Source organism: Microchirus variegatus, assembly GCF_963457635.1.
Source record: "Microchirus variegatus genome assembly, chromosome: 19".
NCBI classification, from domain to species: domain Eukaryota; kingdom Metazoa; phylum Chordata; class Actinopteri; order Pleuronectiformes; family Soleidae; genus Microchirus; species Microchirus variegatus.
The window spans coordinates 20488131-20506963 of NC_139820.1; the positions used below are offsets into that span (position 1 = coordinate 20488131).

An 18833-nucleotide genomic window follows, 5' to 3' on the forward strand; every position below is an offset into this window, starting at 1 on the left:
TTGGTCCAAAATTTGACATAAACCTCATGCTATACTTTGTCGTCCAAAATTTGAAAAAAAAAATGACCCAACATTTTTGGTCCAAAATTTAACAAAAACGTCATACTATACTATGTCGTCCAAAATGTGAAAAAATCTTTGACAAAAAAATTTTGCTCCAACATTTGACAAAAAAGTCATGCTATACTGTCGACCAAAATTTAAAAAAGAAAATTTGACCAAAAATTTTGGGTCCAAAATTTGACAAAAACGTCATACTATACTATGTCGTCCAAAATAGATTTTTTTCTTTTTTGACAAATTGAGTATAGCATGTTATAGCAACCAGAAGTGAGGACCAGCCAAAATGTCCTCACTCTGTAAAAAAGACCTCACTTTGTTGGTTAAAAACCCTCACTGGTCCTCAGTATGCCACAAGTACAAGAACACACACACACACAGGCCAAGTTCACTTCACATGGCTTTCAAAGTCGGAGAACTTTAGTGTGTCAGAGTTATTGCAGTCACTGTGAGTTCACAGTGCACCAGTGCCACTGTGGCTCACACGCTCACGCATCGTTCACCGGGACTGTAGGGTCTTGTCATGATTGGCTAAATCAGGATTTATTTATTATTTATTGTTTTAATCCATGGAAATATTTATGATAAAGCATACTTAATATCACACAATACGTGTCTGCAATTTTACAATCATGGCAAGAGCAAATTTGTGCTTATAACAACATATCTGACACATTTTGAGGAGGATGGTTTGAACACTGCAAGTCTTTACCAGCTGAGCTAACTAAGGCCGATTTTAATATAATATATTATAATAATAATATAATATAATAAAATACTGATAAACACATGGAAGTTCCACATTTGTACATATTCCACTGTTCCATTTGCATATGGCTTCATTGCAGCAGTGCTGTTCATTTCCTCCTTCTTTTCTCTGATGAACTTCTCTTGCTTTCCTGTTTGTGTCTCATATTTCCAGAATACTAGAAATCAGATCTGGGTTTTTTTTTGACGTGTCATGGAGGTGCTGGTGCCGGCCTCCATGGGAAATTTCACACTAAACTGCTAAATGTGAACTATCCCGATTATGGAGCTGAAAACCGTTGTGTGTGTGTGTGACCTGAGCTCATGTCCAAACCCCGACGCAGTGAGCTGACCCCATGTTTTTTTTCTTCTCCCCTCTGTCTCTTCTTACAGCGAGGAAAAGGATTTGCTAGCTCCTTTCGCGTGGACATATCGGAAACCGCGTGACTTTGCACAATCGCTCCCCCGCGACGGCCGAGGCTGGAAATCAGCGACGACAGAAGGAGCATTTTGTCTTCAACCCATTTTGGCCCTCATCCCTCGTCACCGAGCAAAAAAATTCTGAAAATATAAATCCCAAAGCCCAAAACGAGACCCCGTCCACTCCCACCATGTCCAACCCTGAAGTGATCTGAAGTCCTCGGATCACTGCCGGGATTTCGGAGGCACCACATTTGGACCCGGAGGAGAGGGGGTGGACCCGGGGTGGACTGGGGGTTGACGGACAGCCTTACTGGGAGGAGCTTATTGTCTCAGCAGGACTGAGAATTTAAACGGAGGGACGCAGAGACAGAGACGATTTCTGCCGTCCTTTTTCCAATCTGCGTGTGCCTGTTTACAGCACGGATCTTTGAGGAGGTGAAAAACACAGTGAGGACTGGGATGTGGGAAGTGATGAAGATGAAGTGAGAACGAGAGCCACAGAGAAAAACCAACCACTGAGCCCTTTAGGCATTTGTACTCGAGAAAAAAAATTGAGACGCCAAATTGTACAGGAGAATATTTGTGCATTTCAAAATGCAATACCACACTTTTCGATTTTTCTATTCCGTTGATGTGGTTCAGGTGTCTCTATTCTGATCTTCTTCAAAGTTTGTAAGGAAAAGATTGTGGGCAGAATGTTTTTTTTTATTCTTATTATTTATGTTTTTTTTTTTTTTTAATTCTTTTGTTTCTTTCACCATATCGCGGGCTTGGACAGTGTTTGGCCCTGAACTTTTCTGATTCTGAGGTGTCCAGTAGTTTCTATCATGTGTGAGAAGTGTTTACTGTACTCTTTTTAAAATATAAAACTCTATATAAATCCATCTATATCTACATGTTCTGAAGGCGTTCTTATCCATTCGCTCAGCTCTGGTTCAGAGGTTTGAATCCTCGCTCTTGTTGTTTGTTTTCCCAAGCGGGAGACGAGACGTTAGAACAAGAACAGTAGCTCTCATTCTTTGACATTATTTCAGTTGTTTTTTTTTCTTCTCCACTTTTGGATATTGATAAAGATCATGTCTATAAATAATAAAAAAAAAAGGTAATAATTTAGATTTGAAATCAGTGGTAATTTTGTGTCATTGTAACCAAAATGTAAGGGTTCATTTATTAAGAAAGAGAACAATAACACAAGGCCAAATGCAGCAGGTGTTGTACAGAGTGCAGTTGGAATCCCGTCGACACACATTTCTTTCTCACGTTTGCAAACAAAAACACACCAATATGCCGACAATAAACGGACGAAATGGCGAAAAAAAAAAAAGGCTTGTGTGCTTTTATTTTCACGCTTAAGGCAGAAACAAATAAATCTGTATTTTGTGAAGATTTCAGATACATTAAACCTTATAGTTATTGTTATATGAGTTATGTGACAGTGGTATTTGCATATTCATGCAACTAGAATTTTATGTTTGTTTGAGCTGTTTTAATGGTGGTGGGAGTATGTGGTTTGTATTCGATATTGTACATGGACATAAAGATCATATTCGTGTATGAACAGCACATCATTACAATGTGATGAAGTATGGTATCTATAAAAATATATATATATACAAATATACACAGTGTATTTCATCAGCACATAACCCACGTACGCGACGTTGTCCTTCTTTGTGGGAGGACGCTTTCGCTCTCGTTAAACCTCGACGACAAAAGAATTAGTGCAGGAATGTCTAAAGTGGAGGCAGATTATGCGCATACTAAATCAGCATGGTGTCACTAAAGTGAATATATTTACCACACTCACTCACACAGGTTCACGCCAGTCCTTTTAAGACTCTATTTAAGATTTAAGATTCACTTGGAAACAAAAAACGCTAAACCTTAAAGGTGCATTATGTAATAAAACATAAAATCCTCCTAATATGTCACAGAGACTCAGGAATAATGTTCATAACAAACTGAACTCACCAACAACAACAGTACAGACTAAATATTTGCATTAAAACCTTTTTTTTGCAGACTGCAAATCATGTTTTGGCGTCATGTGGGCGCCACCTACCGCCGTCTACCAATCATTGCAGTCAGTAGAGTCTCAGCAGAAAACCAAACCTAAAAGACCTCGGTGTTTTGAATTTGAATGTAGTAACTGTTTTTGGCCACATTCTTACATATGGCGCCTTTAAATCTTAGCACATACACTTAACCGGTTCCTCGGAGATGAGGTTCAGGACGACGTCGTCCTGACAAGGTCAGTGTTTCTGACAGAAAGAGGTAACAACACACTCTCACACACACGTTATCGTGCAGCATTTCTTCAAAGACACTCAAAGACATCTTCTTTATTCACTAGCACCTTAACTTAACCGTATCCATCGCAAGTTCTAAACCTAACCCTCAGAACCAGGTCCAGGTCGTGCATGTTTCTGTTGGAGGAAACCAGAGAGCACTCACACAGGGAGAACATGCTAACTCCATGCAGAACGGTTCTTGTTCTGATTGGGTCATTAATCTCGGACATCTAGAACACACAAATGTGTTATGTGGTTCACTGGGTTGAGTTGGTTCATCTTTGTCAATCATACCTTTAGTCCAGGGGTTAATTGTTTTTTTGTAATTTTGCTCATGTTTTTCCTAAGACTGAGCTCCCTGAGACAATGCGATGTCTCCTGAGGGTCCATCACTGATATGAATATTCATCCGTCCACCTTCTACCACTTAATCCTCCAGCTGACATCAGGCGATAGTATATTATTTATGTTGTTATGTTCATGCGTGGCTTTGGCTTATAGGCTATATATTTTAATTTTTTACCTGGCACACACACAGAGATGTACGGTGCTCCCGAAGTGACATGAGAAAAAAAAAAAATGATGAATTTTTTTTTTTTTTAAATCTCGAGTTTCAAAGTCGAGATCTCGAGTTTCCCAAAAAAAATGAAAAAAAATGTTTTTTTTAAATTTTTTTTTTTTTTTCATATTTTTTGGGAAACTCGAGATTTCAATTTATTTAATTTTTCTCGTAATTTTTTTTTTTCTCATGTCACTTCGGGGGCTCCGTAGAGATGGTTGTTCATCAGTCCTAATAAAAAAAAAAATATTTAATTTTTTTAAATGGCATCTTTTGCTGGGTTTTTATGACACATTACTGATTATGACCTTTTGAATCTTGCTCCTGGCAAATTCTCCATATTAGCAAAAAACGAACACTAAAATTAATCAAAACTAAGCATTTAAAAAAAAAAAAGAAAAAAAGAAAGAAAACTAATTAAACCCATTTGTACTCATTTTAAACCCACAAAAGCCCTCATACAAGAACACACTTTCCCTTTTTTATCCCAGGCCCATATTTTGTGATTTGTGTTGATTTTTTACCGCGTTATATTTCATTTTGAAGCCTGAAGCTGCAGGTTTAAGAACCTCTCGGCTGTGAGAAAAAACATCAAATCATTGCTAGTGGAGTGAATTGATTGAGGTGGATGATGAACTAACACGAGCGTGAAATTAGCACTTGTGTTTACATCTCCGCAGCATGATAATAGGTTGGACACGACGCCTCAATCGAGGAAAAAAACAATTACTCTCATCGTCCTTCACTGTCTCCTTGGTCGCGGTGTCACACAATCTGTAATCTTTTATTTTTTAACCCGCGTGGATGTAGATTAAGCAGAGCCTGTGTGTGTGTGTTTGTTTTTATCAGCCTGTCGCGGCTGTAATCCACAGTAGATTAGGGTATTTACAGATGACGCTGGACTAATAACACGGCAGAGTTCAGATACCCGTGCTAAGTCATCTATAGTCCTGCTTAATCTTCCAGTACATGCTGAATATTCATTGATTGGTTAACACCGTTAAGCCTTTTGTTGGCGTGCTCGATAAATATTACAAGAAAAACAAGTAGGAGGAGGAAGCAGCGGCACCTGTGAAGGTTTTTTAACTTTCAAAATGAAATGTTTAATACAGGAAGACAAACAGCGAGGAGCAATGTGTGTGTGTGTGTGTGTGTTCTTGTACTTGCGGCATACTGAGGACCAGTGAGGGGTTTTAACCAACAAAGTGAGGTAATTTTTACGGAGTGAGGACTTTTCGGCCGGTCCTCACTTTGTTTTCATTGAAATCACTTCCTGAGGTTGCTATAACATGCTATACTCAATTTGTCAAAAAAAAAAAAATCATATTTGTGACGACATAGTATATACGTTTTTGTCAAATGTTGGACCAAAATTTTTTTGTCAAAGATTTTTTCAAATTTAGGACGACATAGTATAGTATGACGTTTTTGTCAAATTTTGGGTACATTTTTTTTTCCTCAAATTTAGGACGACATAGTATAGTATGACGTTTTTGTCAAATTTTGGACCAAAAACTTTGTGTCAAATTTTTTTCTCAAATTTTGGACGACATAGTATAGTATGACGTTTTTGTCAAATTTTGGACCAAAAATTTTTCTGTCAATTTTTTTTTTCAAATTTTGGACGACATAGTATTGTATGACGTTTTTTGTCAAATTTTGGACCAAAAAAAAAAAAAAATATATATATATATCGAATAATCGATTTTTGCTCTGGGGCTCCACCTGCAGACATTTTATGGTACTGCAAACAGAAGTTATTTATAGATGTCATTCATGAAGTAGATATTTGTAATTGTGTTGATTTATAAAGTGGAAATGCTGGTCCTCACTTTGTCAACAACCCAGTCCTCAGTATGCAGCAAGTACACGAATGTGTGTGTGTGTGTGTGTGTGTGTGTGTAATGAGGGCAAAGCTATCGGAGCAGCAGCCGTTTAGATTGAGGACAGAACCGCTGTACAGAACAGAGAGCCCGGCGCCATAATCATATCTATGTTCCCGTTTAATGGAAGCCATTGTGTTTTGACCTCTACTCCAACACTAATCTCAGTCACGAGCGGAAAAAAAAAAGTTTTCATTTCCACGCACGCTTGTGCACACCATGCAGGCTGCAAATGAGAAAAACTATTAGACTATAATGAAAGATAATTTAAGAACAGAAAAGGACAAAGAAAAAAAAAAAAAGAGGGGGGTGGGGGGGGGGCTTACAATTCCCCAAACAAATGGGAGGATTTAAGGGAGGTGGGTGAGAATGAGCGAGAGCTCTCTATTTCCGGTGCAGGAGGGAGCAGCGGTGGAGGTAATTGCAAATGGTGAGTTTCAAAGTCATTCAGTCCACAAAGGCAAAGAGGATTATGGGAGGCTGAACTTTTTCCCTCTTTCCTTTTTTTTTTTTTTTTTTCAAATGCCACTGGAAACAAAACCAAAAAAAAAAAAAAACACAGAAAGAAAGAGAGAGAGAGATCACAGTAAATCTGAGCCACTGTTCACCCGCTCAGATCAGCGTGCGTGAAGGAAGGACAGGACTGTGCCATGCTGTCAGGTTTTTCAGGGGGTTTTATTTGGGCCCTTGTTTCTCTCAGCAGTAAATGAAAGCACTCCTTTACCACTGCTCAAATCTGCCCCTAGTGTGCAACTCAGGACTCATCTGACTCACTGATTACGTCAAAGTTCCTGCTTTCTGAAGCTGGTGGCCAGCTCAGCTCAAGGTTTGTCTGGTCGCTGTCAATCAAATCTCCTCCAATCGTGCTCACACATGCCTGAGGAGGAATATTAGCTGCCTTTTTGCTCTTAAACAACAACATTATCTCACAACGGAAACGCAAATCATGAAACGCAAACAAAAAAGCAGACAACAAAACGGAAATGCATGTCAAAGCGGAAAACGCAACTTAAAAAACAACAACGAAAAACGTTGTTTCCCACGATCGGCCGTTGTGAGTTATGGTTTTCGTGTTTTCTGCTTTTGTGTTTGTGTTGTGTGATTTGTGTTTGCGTTGTGAGTTAATGTTTTTGTGTTCTGCTTTTGTGTTTGCGTTGTGTGATTTGTGTTTGCATTGTGAGTTAATGTTTTTGTGTTTTCTGCATTTGTGTTTGCGTTGTGAGTTAATGTTTTTGTGTTTTCTGCTTTTGTGTTTGCGTTGTGAGTTAATGTTTTTGCGTTTTCTGCATTTGTGTTTGCGTTGTGAGTTAATGTTTTTGCGTTTTCTGCTTTTGTGTTTGCGTCGTGTGATTTGTGTTTGCGTTGTGAGTTAATGTTTTTGTGTTTTCTGCATTTGTGTTTGCGTTGTGAGTTAATGTTTCTGTGTTTTCTGCATTTGTGTTTGCGTTGTGAGTTAATGTTTTTGCGTTTTCTGCATTTGTGTTTGCGTTGTGTGATTTGTGTTTGCGTTGTGAGTTAATGTTTTTGTGTTTTCTGCTTTTGTGTTTGCGTTGTGTGATTTGTGTTTGCGTTGTGAGTTAATGTTTTTGTGTTTTCTGCTTTTCTGTTTGTGTTGTGTGATTTGTGTTTCCGTTTTGAGTTAATGTTTTTGTGTCTTTTGATTTGCGTTTGTGTTTTTGATTTGTGTTGTGTTTTGTGATTTGCGTTTGTGTTTTGCACCTTTAGGGCCACCGTATATCCCATAGATGCTCTTCCTGATTTGAAATCACAGTCTGCTGCTTTATCTTTCCATAAATGAAGTGACCCACAATAGCCTGCTGGATGCTAAACTGTGACATTTTAAATAAATATTGTCAGATTGTCAGATTATTGCTGTGGCTCAACAAAGTTTAACTCAGCTTCTCTCTGGTCTGCTCTGTTACTGACTGCAAAGAAATCACAGATGTCAGCAAATTCATGGGACGCAGAGATTAGAAATATTCTACTCCTTTCGTTGCATCCACAACCTGACAGGCTCATCTATTAAAATTACGACCGCTTTAGTGTACGCGTCTTTAAGAATATCAGCGCTTTATGACACAGTTAATGTGGATTTGTAAAGCACTCGCACTCCTACAGCAACTGTTCCATCACTGCACACAGCAGCTGATTTGGTGCAGAAAAGTGAGTGTTTTTACAAAGTGACACAAACTTCAGTCTGAGTCTTAACAAAGTGGTTAAACATGCACAGATTTAATAAGATTATTCTTTTATTACGTGGCTAAATGTGTCTTCCTGCCACAGTCATGTTTGCAGAAGGTTATTGGTCCAGGGGGCACGTATTCATCAGTACAATGCAAGTGTACTTCAAAGAAAAAAACAGAGCCGGTTGCCAGATTTGTGTGTGATGCACTTCTCTTTGTGCATTTTGTGCAATATTGTGTTCACAGGTTGAAGAACAAAAAACCCTCTTATTCCCCCGGTTCGTCGCGTTGAGCGAGGCGAGCCACGTGGAAGAATGGATTGGAGGCGGGTGACAGAGGAGGTGGAGGAAGACGACGCTGTAGGAAATATGGAGGAAGGCTAACAATGGCAAAGAGGATGAGCGGCGAAAGGAGAGGATAAGCTTTGTGTTGCTGTCTTAGCCTGGACACTAATCTGGTGTGACCAGACATGGATAGCCTTCAGCTGGCTGCAGCTCCAAGAGGAAAAACATGGATTATCTCCATCATGGATCATCCTGAGTGCAGGTTGAACAAAGTAATATATATGTATATATATATATATATATAAATACCTTTTTTATGTATGTAATATCATTGCACTACCATTTTATTGTTGATGCAATTTCCACTTTGGTAATAACAATGTAATAACATGTAAAAGTAATATCCAGGTGATAGCTTGGACGTGAGAATAACTGTATAGGCTACCATCAAAGTCACACCAAGTGTGTAGACGGTCATTGTGTGTTATTTACTGTAAATAAAAACACTATTATCGCATTTCAGTTTTACACAATTATCGCGGTTCTTTGTTATTGTTGTTTGTTTGCAGAATGTATGTATTGACTGGGCCTGAAATGAGCTTCCCCTGTTTCAAAGACTGAAATCCACAAAGCTCTGCTCTGGTATATGCAGACATATACAAGCACCCCAACGTTTTATGACCGTGTGACATTGTATGACACTGAATATACAACACGCTTTCCAGTCCAGAAGATGACACAGTGGCGCAGGTCTGCTGCTAACCCACAATAGTTCAACCTACTGCTCGAAAGAACACAAGGACATTCAAATGGAGGTGAGTTCTTGATGAGAAATCAATGCCACTGGAGTGGAATGTGAGATTGGATATGCATGAGTGGAATGCCAGACTGATGCAGACCTTCATTTTCGTATAAATGGCCATGTTTGTGCAAGCAGGAATGCTTAGAAACTCTCTCTGGACATGGAAGACAGGAAGTATGGAGGCTCTCTCACCTTTACCAGACAGCCGTCCACTACCATATTTACAGGGTAATGTCACCACATTCATTAACTGCAAAATAATGACCATTTAGAATTTTTGGGGAAAGACTTTTGAGTATTTAAATACCTCATACATTTTGTTCATTTATTATTGTTACACACAGCTTTTTGTCAATTATTATTATTCCCAGTAGGAAAGCCTCAACAAATCTGTATCCCTAATCTTTTACTTATAAGAAATTAATGCCTGATTCTTACCTCAACCTATGGCAATTCACATCTTTTCCGTTAAAGCTTCAGTGTATAACTCAGCAGTTTATTATCTAAATCTCAATAACAAGCTGCAAGTCACACACTACTATAGTCACGCACACTTACTACTATAGTCACCGACACACATTCTATCATACTGTCACAAACACTACTATATTCACACATTTACGATTATACTCTCTCACAAACACTTCTATAGTCAGGTACATTTACTATCATACTCTCTCACAAACACTACTAAAGTCACGCACACATACTACTAGTCACACACACTACTATAGTCACACACACACTACTATAGTCACACACACACTACTATAGTCACAAACATTTACTATCATACACTCTCACAAACACTACTATAGTCACACACACATGTACTATCATACTCTCTCACAAACACTACTATAGTCACACATTTACTATCATACCCTCTCACAAACACTACTATAGTCACACACACACTACTATAGTCACACACACTTACTATCGTACTCTCACAAACACTACTATAGTCACACACATTTACTATCATACCCTCTCACAAACACTACTATAGTCACGCACATTTACTATCGTACTCTCACAAACACTACTATAGTCATGCACATTTACTATCATACTCTTTCACAAACACTTCTATAGTCACGCACACTTACTATTAAAGTCACACACACTTACTTTCATACACTCTCACAAACACTTATATAGTCACACACATCAATCCCTAAACACAAGACAACGAATGACAGTGCAAGAGAGAGCATGGAATATGATGCCATTGTTTTCCAAAAGTATTGCATTCTCTGTCTACACAGAAACGCGAGGCCAGTGTTTTGAAATATTCCCAAACTAAGAGGCGTTTTCTAAATTCGAGGTCCCCTAAAAGCCCCCCCAACTGTGTGGACGGCTCCTTAGCCCACAGCTCTGCTATTGTCTGTGGATCATCCCTTCTTAATTGCCCCCTCCCTAACTTAATAGAGGACACACACACACACACACACACACACACACACACACACACACACACACACACACACACACACACACACACACACCACACACTTTCCCCCCATCATGACTCTAACCCCACTGCCCTGACTTGTCCGCTGTGGCTCCAGTCATCGTGCCCTCAGGGTAAAGGGGTCGAGAGAGCAGAGCCACCCAGGATGGAGGCTGTTTAGTGTCACAGGGATCACACACACACACACACACACACACACACACACACACACACACACACACACACACACACACACACACACACACACAGGGGCCGACTTGTCTGAACTGCTGTGGTCAGCCCTGTAGCCCGAGGTGAGCAGAGAAAGCAGCACACAGACGGTTTTAGCTTTTCTGTTTAATAAGATCATGTCGTTGCGCTCACATTTTTTCAATTGAGTTTATTTCCTGTGTGCCTCTGTGAGGTTAATTCAGATAACGGCCTGAATGGACCTATTCATAAACGCCGTGCAGTGAGAGTCCTCAAGAAAAATACGGCTTCAATTAAACAATTAAAATTCAAGTTTTTCAACTTCAATAAAAATACTGCAATTACATTTTTCCTTTCTTTACCAGTAATATCAGACTTCAAAATAGGACACTTACTTATGTACTTTAAGGAGCAAAATGACGATTTCCACTAAATTATTCTTGACTTTTTGTTTTGTATTTATTTGTCCATATCCGCTCAAAGAAGTAGTCGATTGTTGAATCTCATGTCAAGTTCCGCAGTTGTCACTAAGCTTTAGCATGAGAATGTTATAAAGTAACACCACAAAATCACATTTTAAGGAAGAAAACGTTGACCTTCGTCTTAAAAACACATTTACAGCGTGCTTAAGCTTTAATTACCACTAACAAGTGGTCTGAAAGTGGTTAGATATACTAGCTAGTTTGAAGTATTCAAAGATTCTATTTTATTTCTTAAATCAGGGCAATTTAAATTAATTTAAGAACATTCGGCTCATTCCTAGAAGGCTGTTTTTGCAGCGATCATGCACTAACATTAATTACAGCTACAGAGCAAATACAGCAGGCATTTCCGCAATGTGCTAAAGCGCTGCATACAACATTAAAACTGTCCAAACCTTTGCAAAGACAAACAAATGAAAGTGGAAAGCACTTCAGCTTTGGGCCAAATTCACTGAAATGAATAGAGTTTTATATTTGCCTAATTAGATGTCTTACAGTTTAATCACATTCAGGCAAAAACAACCTTGTGAATGTTGCGGCTCACAGTTTTCTCTCGCTCAGATTAAACACAGTTTGTGTACAGTTTCTCATCGTGGGTCAGATTTCACCAGGGCTGTAAAAAGAGCCTCGAGGAGGCACAGAAGTCAATGTAATGCAAACAATCTTTGTCTTTGTTGTTCTGAAATGGGGGAAAAAAAACACTTTGCATATCCACTTCTTAAGACAGGTGCAGCAAGAGAAAAATGACAAATTATTTAGTAGTAAAGAAACATCAAAACTACATTGCAATGTATACAATAGCAGAAACTACGGTGGCCAGGCAGGGGCAAACGCACTGCAAACCCCAAAACACCTGGAAATAAGAAAACGCCAGCAAGTAACAAAACTGAAGTGCTCCAGGTCTGTGGGGGCGCTGTCGTGCAGGTCTTCGACCAACCTGTTTACTCGCAGTGTTCTTCTTCTTCTTCTTTTAGTTTTACGGCGGTTGGCATCCATCTGCAGGCGCATTACCGCCCCCTTCAGTTCTGGAGTGTGGATCTAGATACAGGCCACCCTCACACCATACACTTACACACACACACTCTTATCCTATGTGTACTGGAAAAGTTTAAATAAAGTTTATTAAAAAAAAAAAGTTTTGGCTCAACACTGCGAGTCAACAGGTTGGTCGAAGACCTGCACGACAGCGCCCCCCACAGACCCGGAGCACTTCCGTTTTCTTACTTGTTGGCGTTTTGTTATTTGCTGGCGTTTGTTACTTACCGTAAGAAACAAAGACAGAAGGAAACATGTCAATCGCATGAATTAAAGAAAAAATGTGTAGCTCTGTTTTTAGCCCTGCTTCAAATCATCGTATTTCCCACCATGAACATATTTGGAGTTTATCTGTGCAGATTCAGACAAATGATTCTTCCTCCATAAAGAATACATAACCCAGCTCACAACATGACTCAGCTAAATCGCTGTTGCTATTTGTCTTTAGCTTCAAATGTGACACATGCGATATATAGGATCCCGTGCTTCATTCTCTACAGCTGGACTTTGTGCTCGGTCACTGGTGAACCTTCCTGTAGAGCGCAAAAGAAACATGAACCTGGGTGAAAATGCGGCGTGGTCTACATTTTACAGTCGTAATCAATACTGAAAGGACAGAAAGGACCAGAATTACTGCAAATAAATATAGTCGGGTTACAGAAAATAGACCCCCCCACCCCCCACCCAGGTGATTAAAGATGCTGAAAGCTACATAATGTGCGATAAAACTGGGGTCAGACACCTCTAATGAATAAATAAGAACGATACAACTGCATTTAAGGGACATATTAAGAGTTAATCCATTTCAGTTTAGTATTGTGCCGTCCTCTGTGGTAAAAGTGATGACATATTACAGCGTGGCGTCAGTGGGTCAGAGGTAGAGGGCGTCGTCTTTCAACCGGAGGGTCGTGGACCCGATTCCTGGCTCCGCTCGTCTGTGTGCCGATGAATGGGTGAGTTGCAGAACTGTAGCGTTTTTAATTTGTTGAGATTGAACGCGACAAAAGATACACAATAATGATGGCTGTACCGTTGTCGTTCTTCTTCCTCTGACTCGTTTTTGTTCCTCATATTTCACAGGTGAAGAAACACCACAGGGCAAAGGAAACAGCTGACAACAGGAATGGTTGTTAATCTCCTTTTTTTTAGCTTGTTCAAAATTTTACCTGCACATTAGTGTCAGCAGTGTTACCAATATGTTAGTGTGATTCAATAGAGAACTGGTCGGCTTTCTTAGTTACAAGAGTTATCTGAATGATTCATTATTAACATTGTGCCACTGCTATAATTCAAAGTCCAGGTGTTAGGAGAACATGTTATTGACAGACTGAGATAGTTTTATGTTAGTTTTGTTCATTCCTTGTCACTATAAGATGCTTATCAAAAGACAGATAGCGATAGAACAGATTCATCTTCAGAATTGGAGGTCGCGTCAAGCATGTGTTGTCTCTGTTCTCCTGGGCCAAGTATGTTTGAGTAAATCCCCTTAAAGCCCAATGTATACTTCTGCGCAAAGTGCTCTACGTAGGTTACAGATACCCCTCTACGTCGCCGCAGAGCCTGTTGTAGAGCCTGCATCGTCTCCGGCTGCACTAAATATTTATTTTTTAAATGTCCGTCACTCCACCAAGGGCCAAAGGAGACGACAAGAGCTGCGATTGGTGCTCAGGACAGGCCGAGCTTAACGCTGCTCTGTGCCGGCTCACAGAGGCGGAGCTGATCACCGCCGACAACATCGCTGCCAAACTATAAATACGTCATATCTTAACACACACAGCACATGTTTAGACTCTAAATGGCTAATTTCTCGCCTCAAATGATCTTAAAACTGTGTTCAGGGACACAGAAAAGTCAGAAACGGCCACCGTTTCAACAACAACAGTCTTTCTCTCTCGGACGTCATTGCTCACTGTAGCCAGAAACACAACAACCTTGCGTAGCGACCCCCTACTGATCGGGCGGGAAATTGCAGTGCGTATCCGGGCACCAAAACAGAGAACTACGAAGGCCGGAGGCGTCTCCGTGGTTACGCAGTCGGAGAAGTATACTGCGACCTTTACTGTTACACAAAACTTTCAAAGAAAAGAAATAATGCGTCGAAAAAAAAAAGGTATAGTGTTAGTTTTAAGTACAGTAATGAAGAGTCTGACTCTCAGCGAAGGAGTTTAAAAGCAACGCTTGATATAAAGCAGTTCAAATGCTATATACATACAAATGTATAAAAGTTGCTGGTCACTTACAGAAGACAGAAAGGTCTTTGTGCCCTCTCATGTCTCTGTCACCTCAGGGCTTTTCCCATTCATCTCAGCTCCACATCTCCCTCCCTTCAGCCCCTTTCAGCACTAATGTTCTAATGAGAAAATGCCGTGCCCTTTATTCTACTGCTCTATAACATAACTGTGACATGTGACATCCTTTCTCCTCGCATGTCACACCCCTGGCTGTGGAGCATTGGCATGCTATCTAAAAAGCTCACACTTCGGCGACACTCTGTCGTCTCGGTTTAGTTTCGCCGTAAACAAGCAAACATTGCAGCATTAACAGGAGTCTTCTCAACATCTCTGTAGCTGTGAGTAAACACGGCCTCTCCCTCTCTTTGTGTGATGCCGCGCCGTCTGTCTCGCTCTTTTATCCCCTGTTTTTCTCCTGATAACAGACGATCTGATCGGTGTCATCAGTCACAGCAAGCTCCCCCTGAGCTTAGCACAAACACAGACACTCCCATCATGCATTCACCCACACAACACACACACAAACACACACACAACCTCTAATTGCTCACAAGTACGTCACCGGGCCTCTCCGACCAAACAGTTCCCACATGCTGATACACAAACACACACACAAACACACACACACTCACAGTCATTCCTCAGGACTGACCACCATATGTTTTAACAGTTGGTGGAGGCATTTGGCCAGAGTCGAAGGCGGGTGTGGGGGGGAGGAAACACGTGTGTGTGTGTGTGTGTGTGCGTGTGCTGCAGGAAGAAATGGTGTGAAAAAAAAAAAAAAAAGATGAAACACAACCTAACATGGCACAACACAACGGAATGATGAGTGGTTTTATATAGATGTTGAGGTTAAAATTGATTTGCATGGATGCTTGCACTGACTGAAAAACACTGGATTGAAGGCTCACCTGTCCCAGAGTATAGTGCCTGGATTTCCTCCTGCTGCTCACCTGCTCACCTGCACACCTGGCTCAAATCGACTCATCAGGACCCAGCATTACAGATCCCCTGTTCATCACTCCATTCAGTCTAGCATGTAGTGTTGACACATTGGCTCAGTATGTTTTCAGTATTTATCTCTTGAGATGACTTTACTTTTCTACTAAGCCCTACAGCCTTGTCTTTGCCTCTAATCTGCCAACCCAGCCCTTGGTCCACAGGCTCTTTCCACCACCTGCCTCTGCGAGTTTGACTCCATTATTCATTAAATTTCAATTACTATATATCTCGCCAGAGCATGTACGAAACATAGTTCCTGGCACTAGGTACTATGCTAGTGGTAAATGCAACTTAACCATGCCGAGGCGAGTGGAGCCAGCGGAAATGACCCACGAAGTTACAAATTAAGTGACCTAAGAATGAACGATTTTTGACTGAAGGCACAAAAAACATATTTTAACATAATGATGAAAACAGCAGTGAATCATAACTCATTGTGTGCCAAAATGCCAAACTGTTTTTTTGTCTATGGTCTTTGGTAAGGGGAATAAGGAGTTTCCAAAGAGAAACAAACTTCAGTTTCCACTTGGAAAGTCAAATGGCAAAAGAAAAAGCAGAAACATATTCTTAACTCAATTGGCTGCCAATGACGTAGATAGACGTCAATTCAAATACAACAAGTCACTGCCAATGACGTCTAATGAAAGAAGAGAGTCTCTTTCTTTTAGTAGTTTCGGTGTTTACATAGAACACTTTGAAAGTGTGAGTCTTGGACAATCCTGCCTCTTTTTAACTAGTGCATTGGCATAGCACATTTTGAGCAACCCATGATCACCAGAACAGAACCCTAAATGGACAGCAGAGGGTACGTGTTTAGGCTAACACGAATCTTCTATGAAGAGTCGAACGGTGCAACCATTAATCAACCTCTATCCTTTGGCTGTCTCAGGGGAAGCAGGAGTCAGTCCCAGTGGGCATTACTGGAAGGTCGAGAGCACAGGAGGTCACAGGACCAACGAAGAGAAAGTCACACTCAAATTTACCTAAACATGCATGTATTTGTACTGAGGGAGGAATTCAGAGTACATGGATAGAACCCAATATTATATATATATATATAAAATTCTGTGTTTACTGCTTTTAAATCATAATGACAACACAAACTACCCAAATGACCCTGATCAAAAGTTGACATACCCTGGTGACTAAAATATCAAAGGAATAGAGAATGCCAATCAGCAGTGTTCAAACTCTAATGAAGAAGTGGAAAATAAGGGGTTCTGTTGAAACCACGGTCAGGTAGACCAACTAACATTTCAGACACAACTGCCAGGAAAATTGTTCGGTATGCAAAGAAAAACCCACATATAATTCAGGTGAAATACAGGACTCTCTGAAAACATGTGCTGTGGCTGTTTCAAGATGCACAATAAGGAGGCACTCGCACAAAGATGGTCTGCATGGTCCAGTTGTCAGAAGAAAGACATTACTACACAAATGTCACAAAGTATCCTGATGACAATACACCAAACAGCACAGAGACGAGCCTCAAACCTTCTGACACAAAGTCATTTGGAGTGATGAGACCAAAACAACCAGAAACACTACATTTGGAGAGGAGTCACCAAGGCCTATGATGAAAGGTGGAACACGGTGGTGGATCGTTGATGTTCTGAGGATGTGTGAGCTACAAAGACACAGGACATTTGATGAATGCAGTAAGTTATCAAAAAATACTGGAGGAACATTTGCACTCATCAGCCCTGAAGCTGCTCGTGGGACGTACTTGGACATTCCAACATGACAATGATCCAAAACACAAGGCCAAGTGGACCTGTCATTGGCTACAGCAGAACAAAGTGAAGGTTCTGGAGTGACCATCTCAGTCTCCTGACCTCAGTATCATTGATCCTCAAGCGTGGAGTTCATGCAAGAAGAGCCCAAGAATTTACAGCAACTGGAGGCTTTTTTCCAGGAAGAATGGGCAGATTTAGCATCTAAGAAGATAAAGAGCCTCATTCACAACTACCACAAAAGACTTCAAGCTGTCATTGATGTTAAAGTGGACAATATACACAATTAAGAACTGGGCTATGTAAACTTATGATCAGGGTGACTTGGGTAGTTTGTGTTGTAATTATAATTTAAAAAGAGAAAAATATTAAATTGAAACATTTTGTCTGTGTAAGGTTTATTTAATACTTTGTAGTTGTAGATTAGTGTCAAATCAACAGCATTAAGAATAAATAAGAACAACAGTTAGGACAGGACACTTAAGAAACACAATAATTAATCACAGGATAGGAAGTACTACATTTCTTGTTTCAGTAAAATGTAAAAAAGCAGTTCACCTTCATAAAGGCTGTATGGACCGTGGTGGATCAGCAGACACACTGACAGATGAAGTGTAAGCCACGCCCACTCAAACAAAAGAGTGAAGGTGAGCTGGGACAAAGAGTCAAGCTCGAGGAACGTTAATGGGAGCATGGTAATTAGCGTGAGATGCTATTACCTGCTGCTCCATTTCCCAGGTGACTGCTCAAATGATGCGGAGTGCAACCAGGAAAACCTGTCAGACTGGAACTGATGGGACGGAGCATCAGACATTTCACTCTCAGAGCCCAGATGGTGGGTAGAGGACAAGGTTCAACCCCGAGCCTCATCCTCCAGCCTGGTGGGAGTTGAAACATTAAGCAGAGCAGCATCATGGTCACATCGAGACCATCAACAGCTCCCTCCAATCACTGCCTCCCATCCTCATGGGCTTACTTGGTTGGTTAATCGTTCCTCGTTTTCAATGTTGTCATTTCTTGGGGTCAAAGAGAACCTTTGGGAAAAGTAGGAACAAGAGTTTCTGGTCATGAGAGGAGTGTCGAGGGAGCGTCCACCGCAACCATAAACCGATGTCTCGTGTCTGAGGGGCAATGGTTTGATTCCAGGCTCCACTCGTCTGCATGCTGATGTGTCCTTGGCAGTGGCGGAGCTAGACTTTTATCTTCGGGGTGGCCATGGGGTGGCCAATGCTATTTCAGGGGCTCCACTGACTGTGACAAAGAATTTGTTTCTCTAACAATCAATTGCAATTGGAGTCTGAAATGTATATTTAAGCACACATTTAGCACGTACGAAATGTAAAACACAACTTTTTTGCATTTTTCAACGACACAATTTTCACACACACTCAAAAAAATAAATGTTAAATAAAAAAAAATTAAACAAACAATTTGACACCATTTTGACATAAA

The 18833-nt window shown here is 40.4% G+C and overlaps 1 protein-coding gene across 1 annotated transcript in view; it reads left to right on the forward strand.

Moving 5' to 3' along the window:
* The window catches only part of LOC310941208 (protocadherin-10-like), a gene marked incomplete at both ends in the record, with an annotated part of 40687 nt that extends 39433 nt beyond the window's left edge, over nt 1–1254 (forward strand). The window contains one exon of the mRNA XM_083906334.1: nt 1201–1254. Within this exon, the coding sequence (XP_083762460.1) occupies nt 1201–1254 (54 nt within the window). The remainder of the gene's footprint in view (nt 1–1200) is intronic.
* Between the last annotated feature and the right edge of the window lie 17579 nt (nt 1255–18833).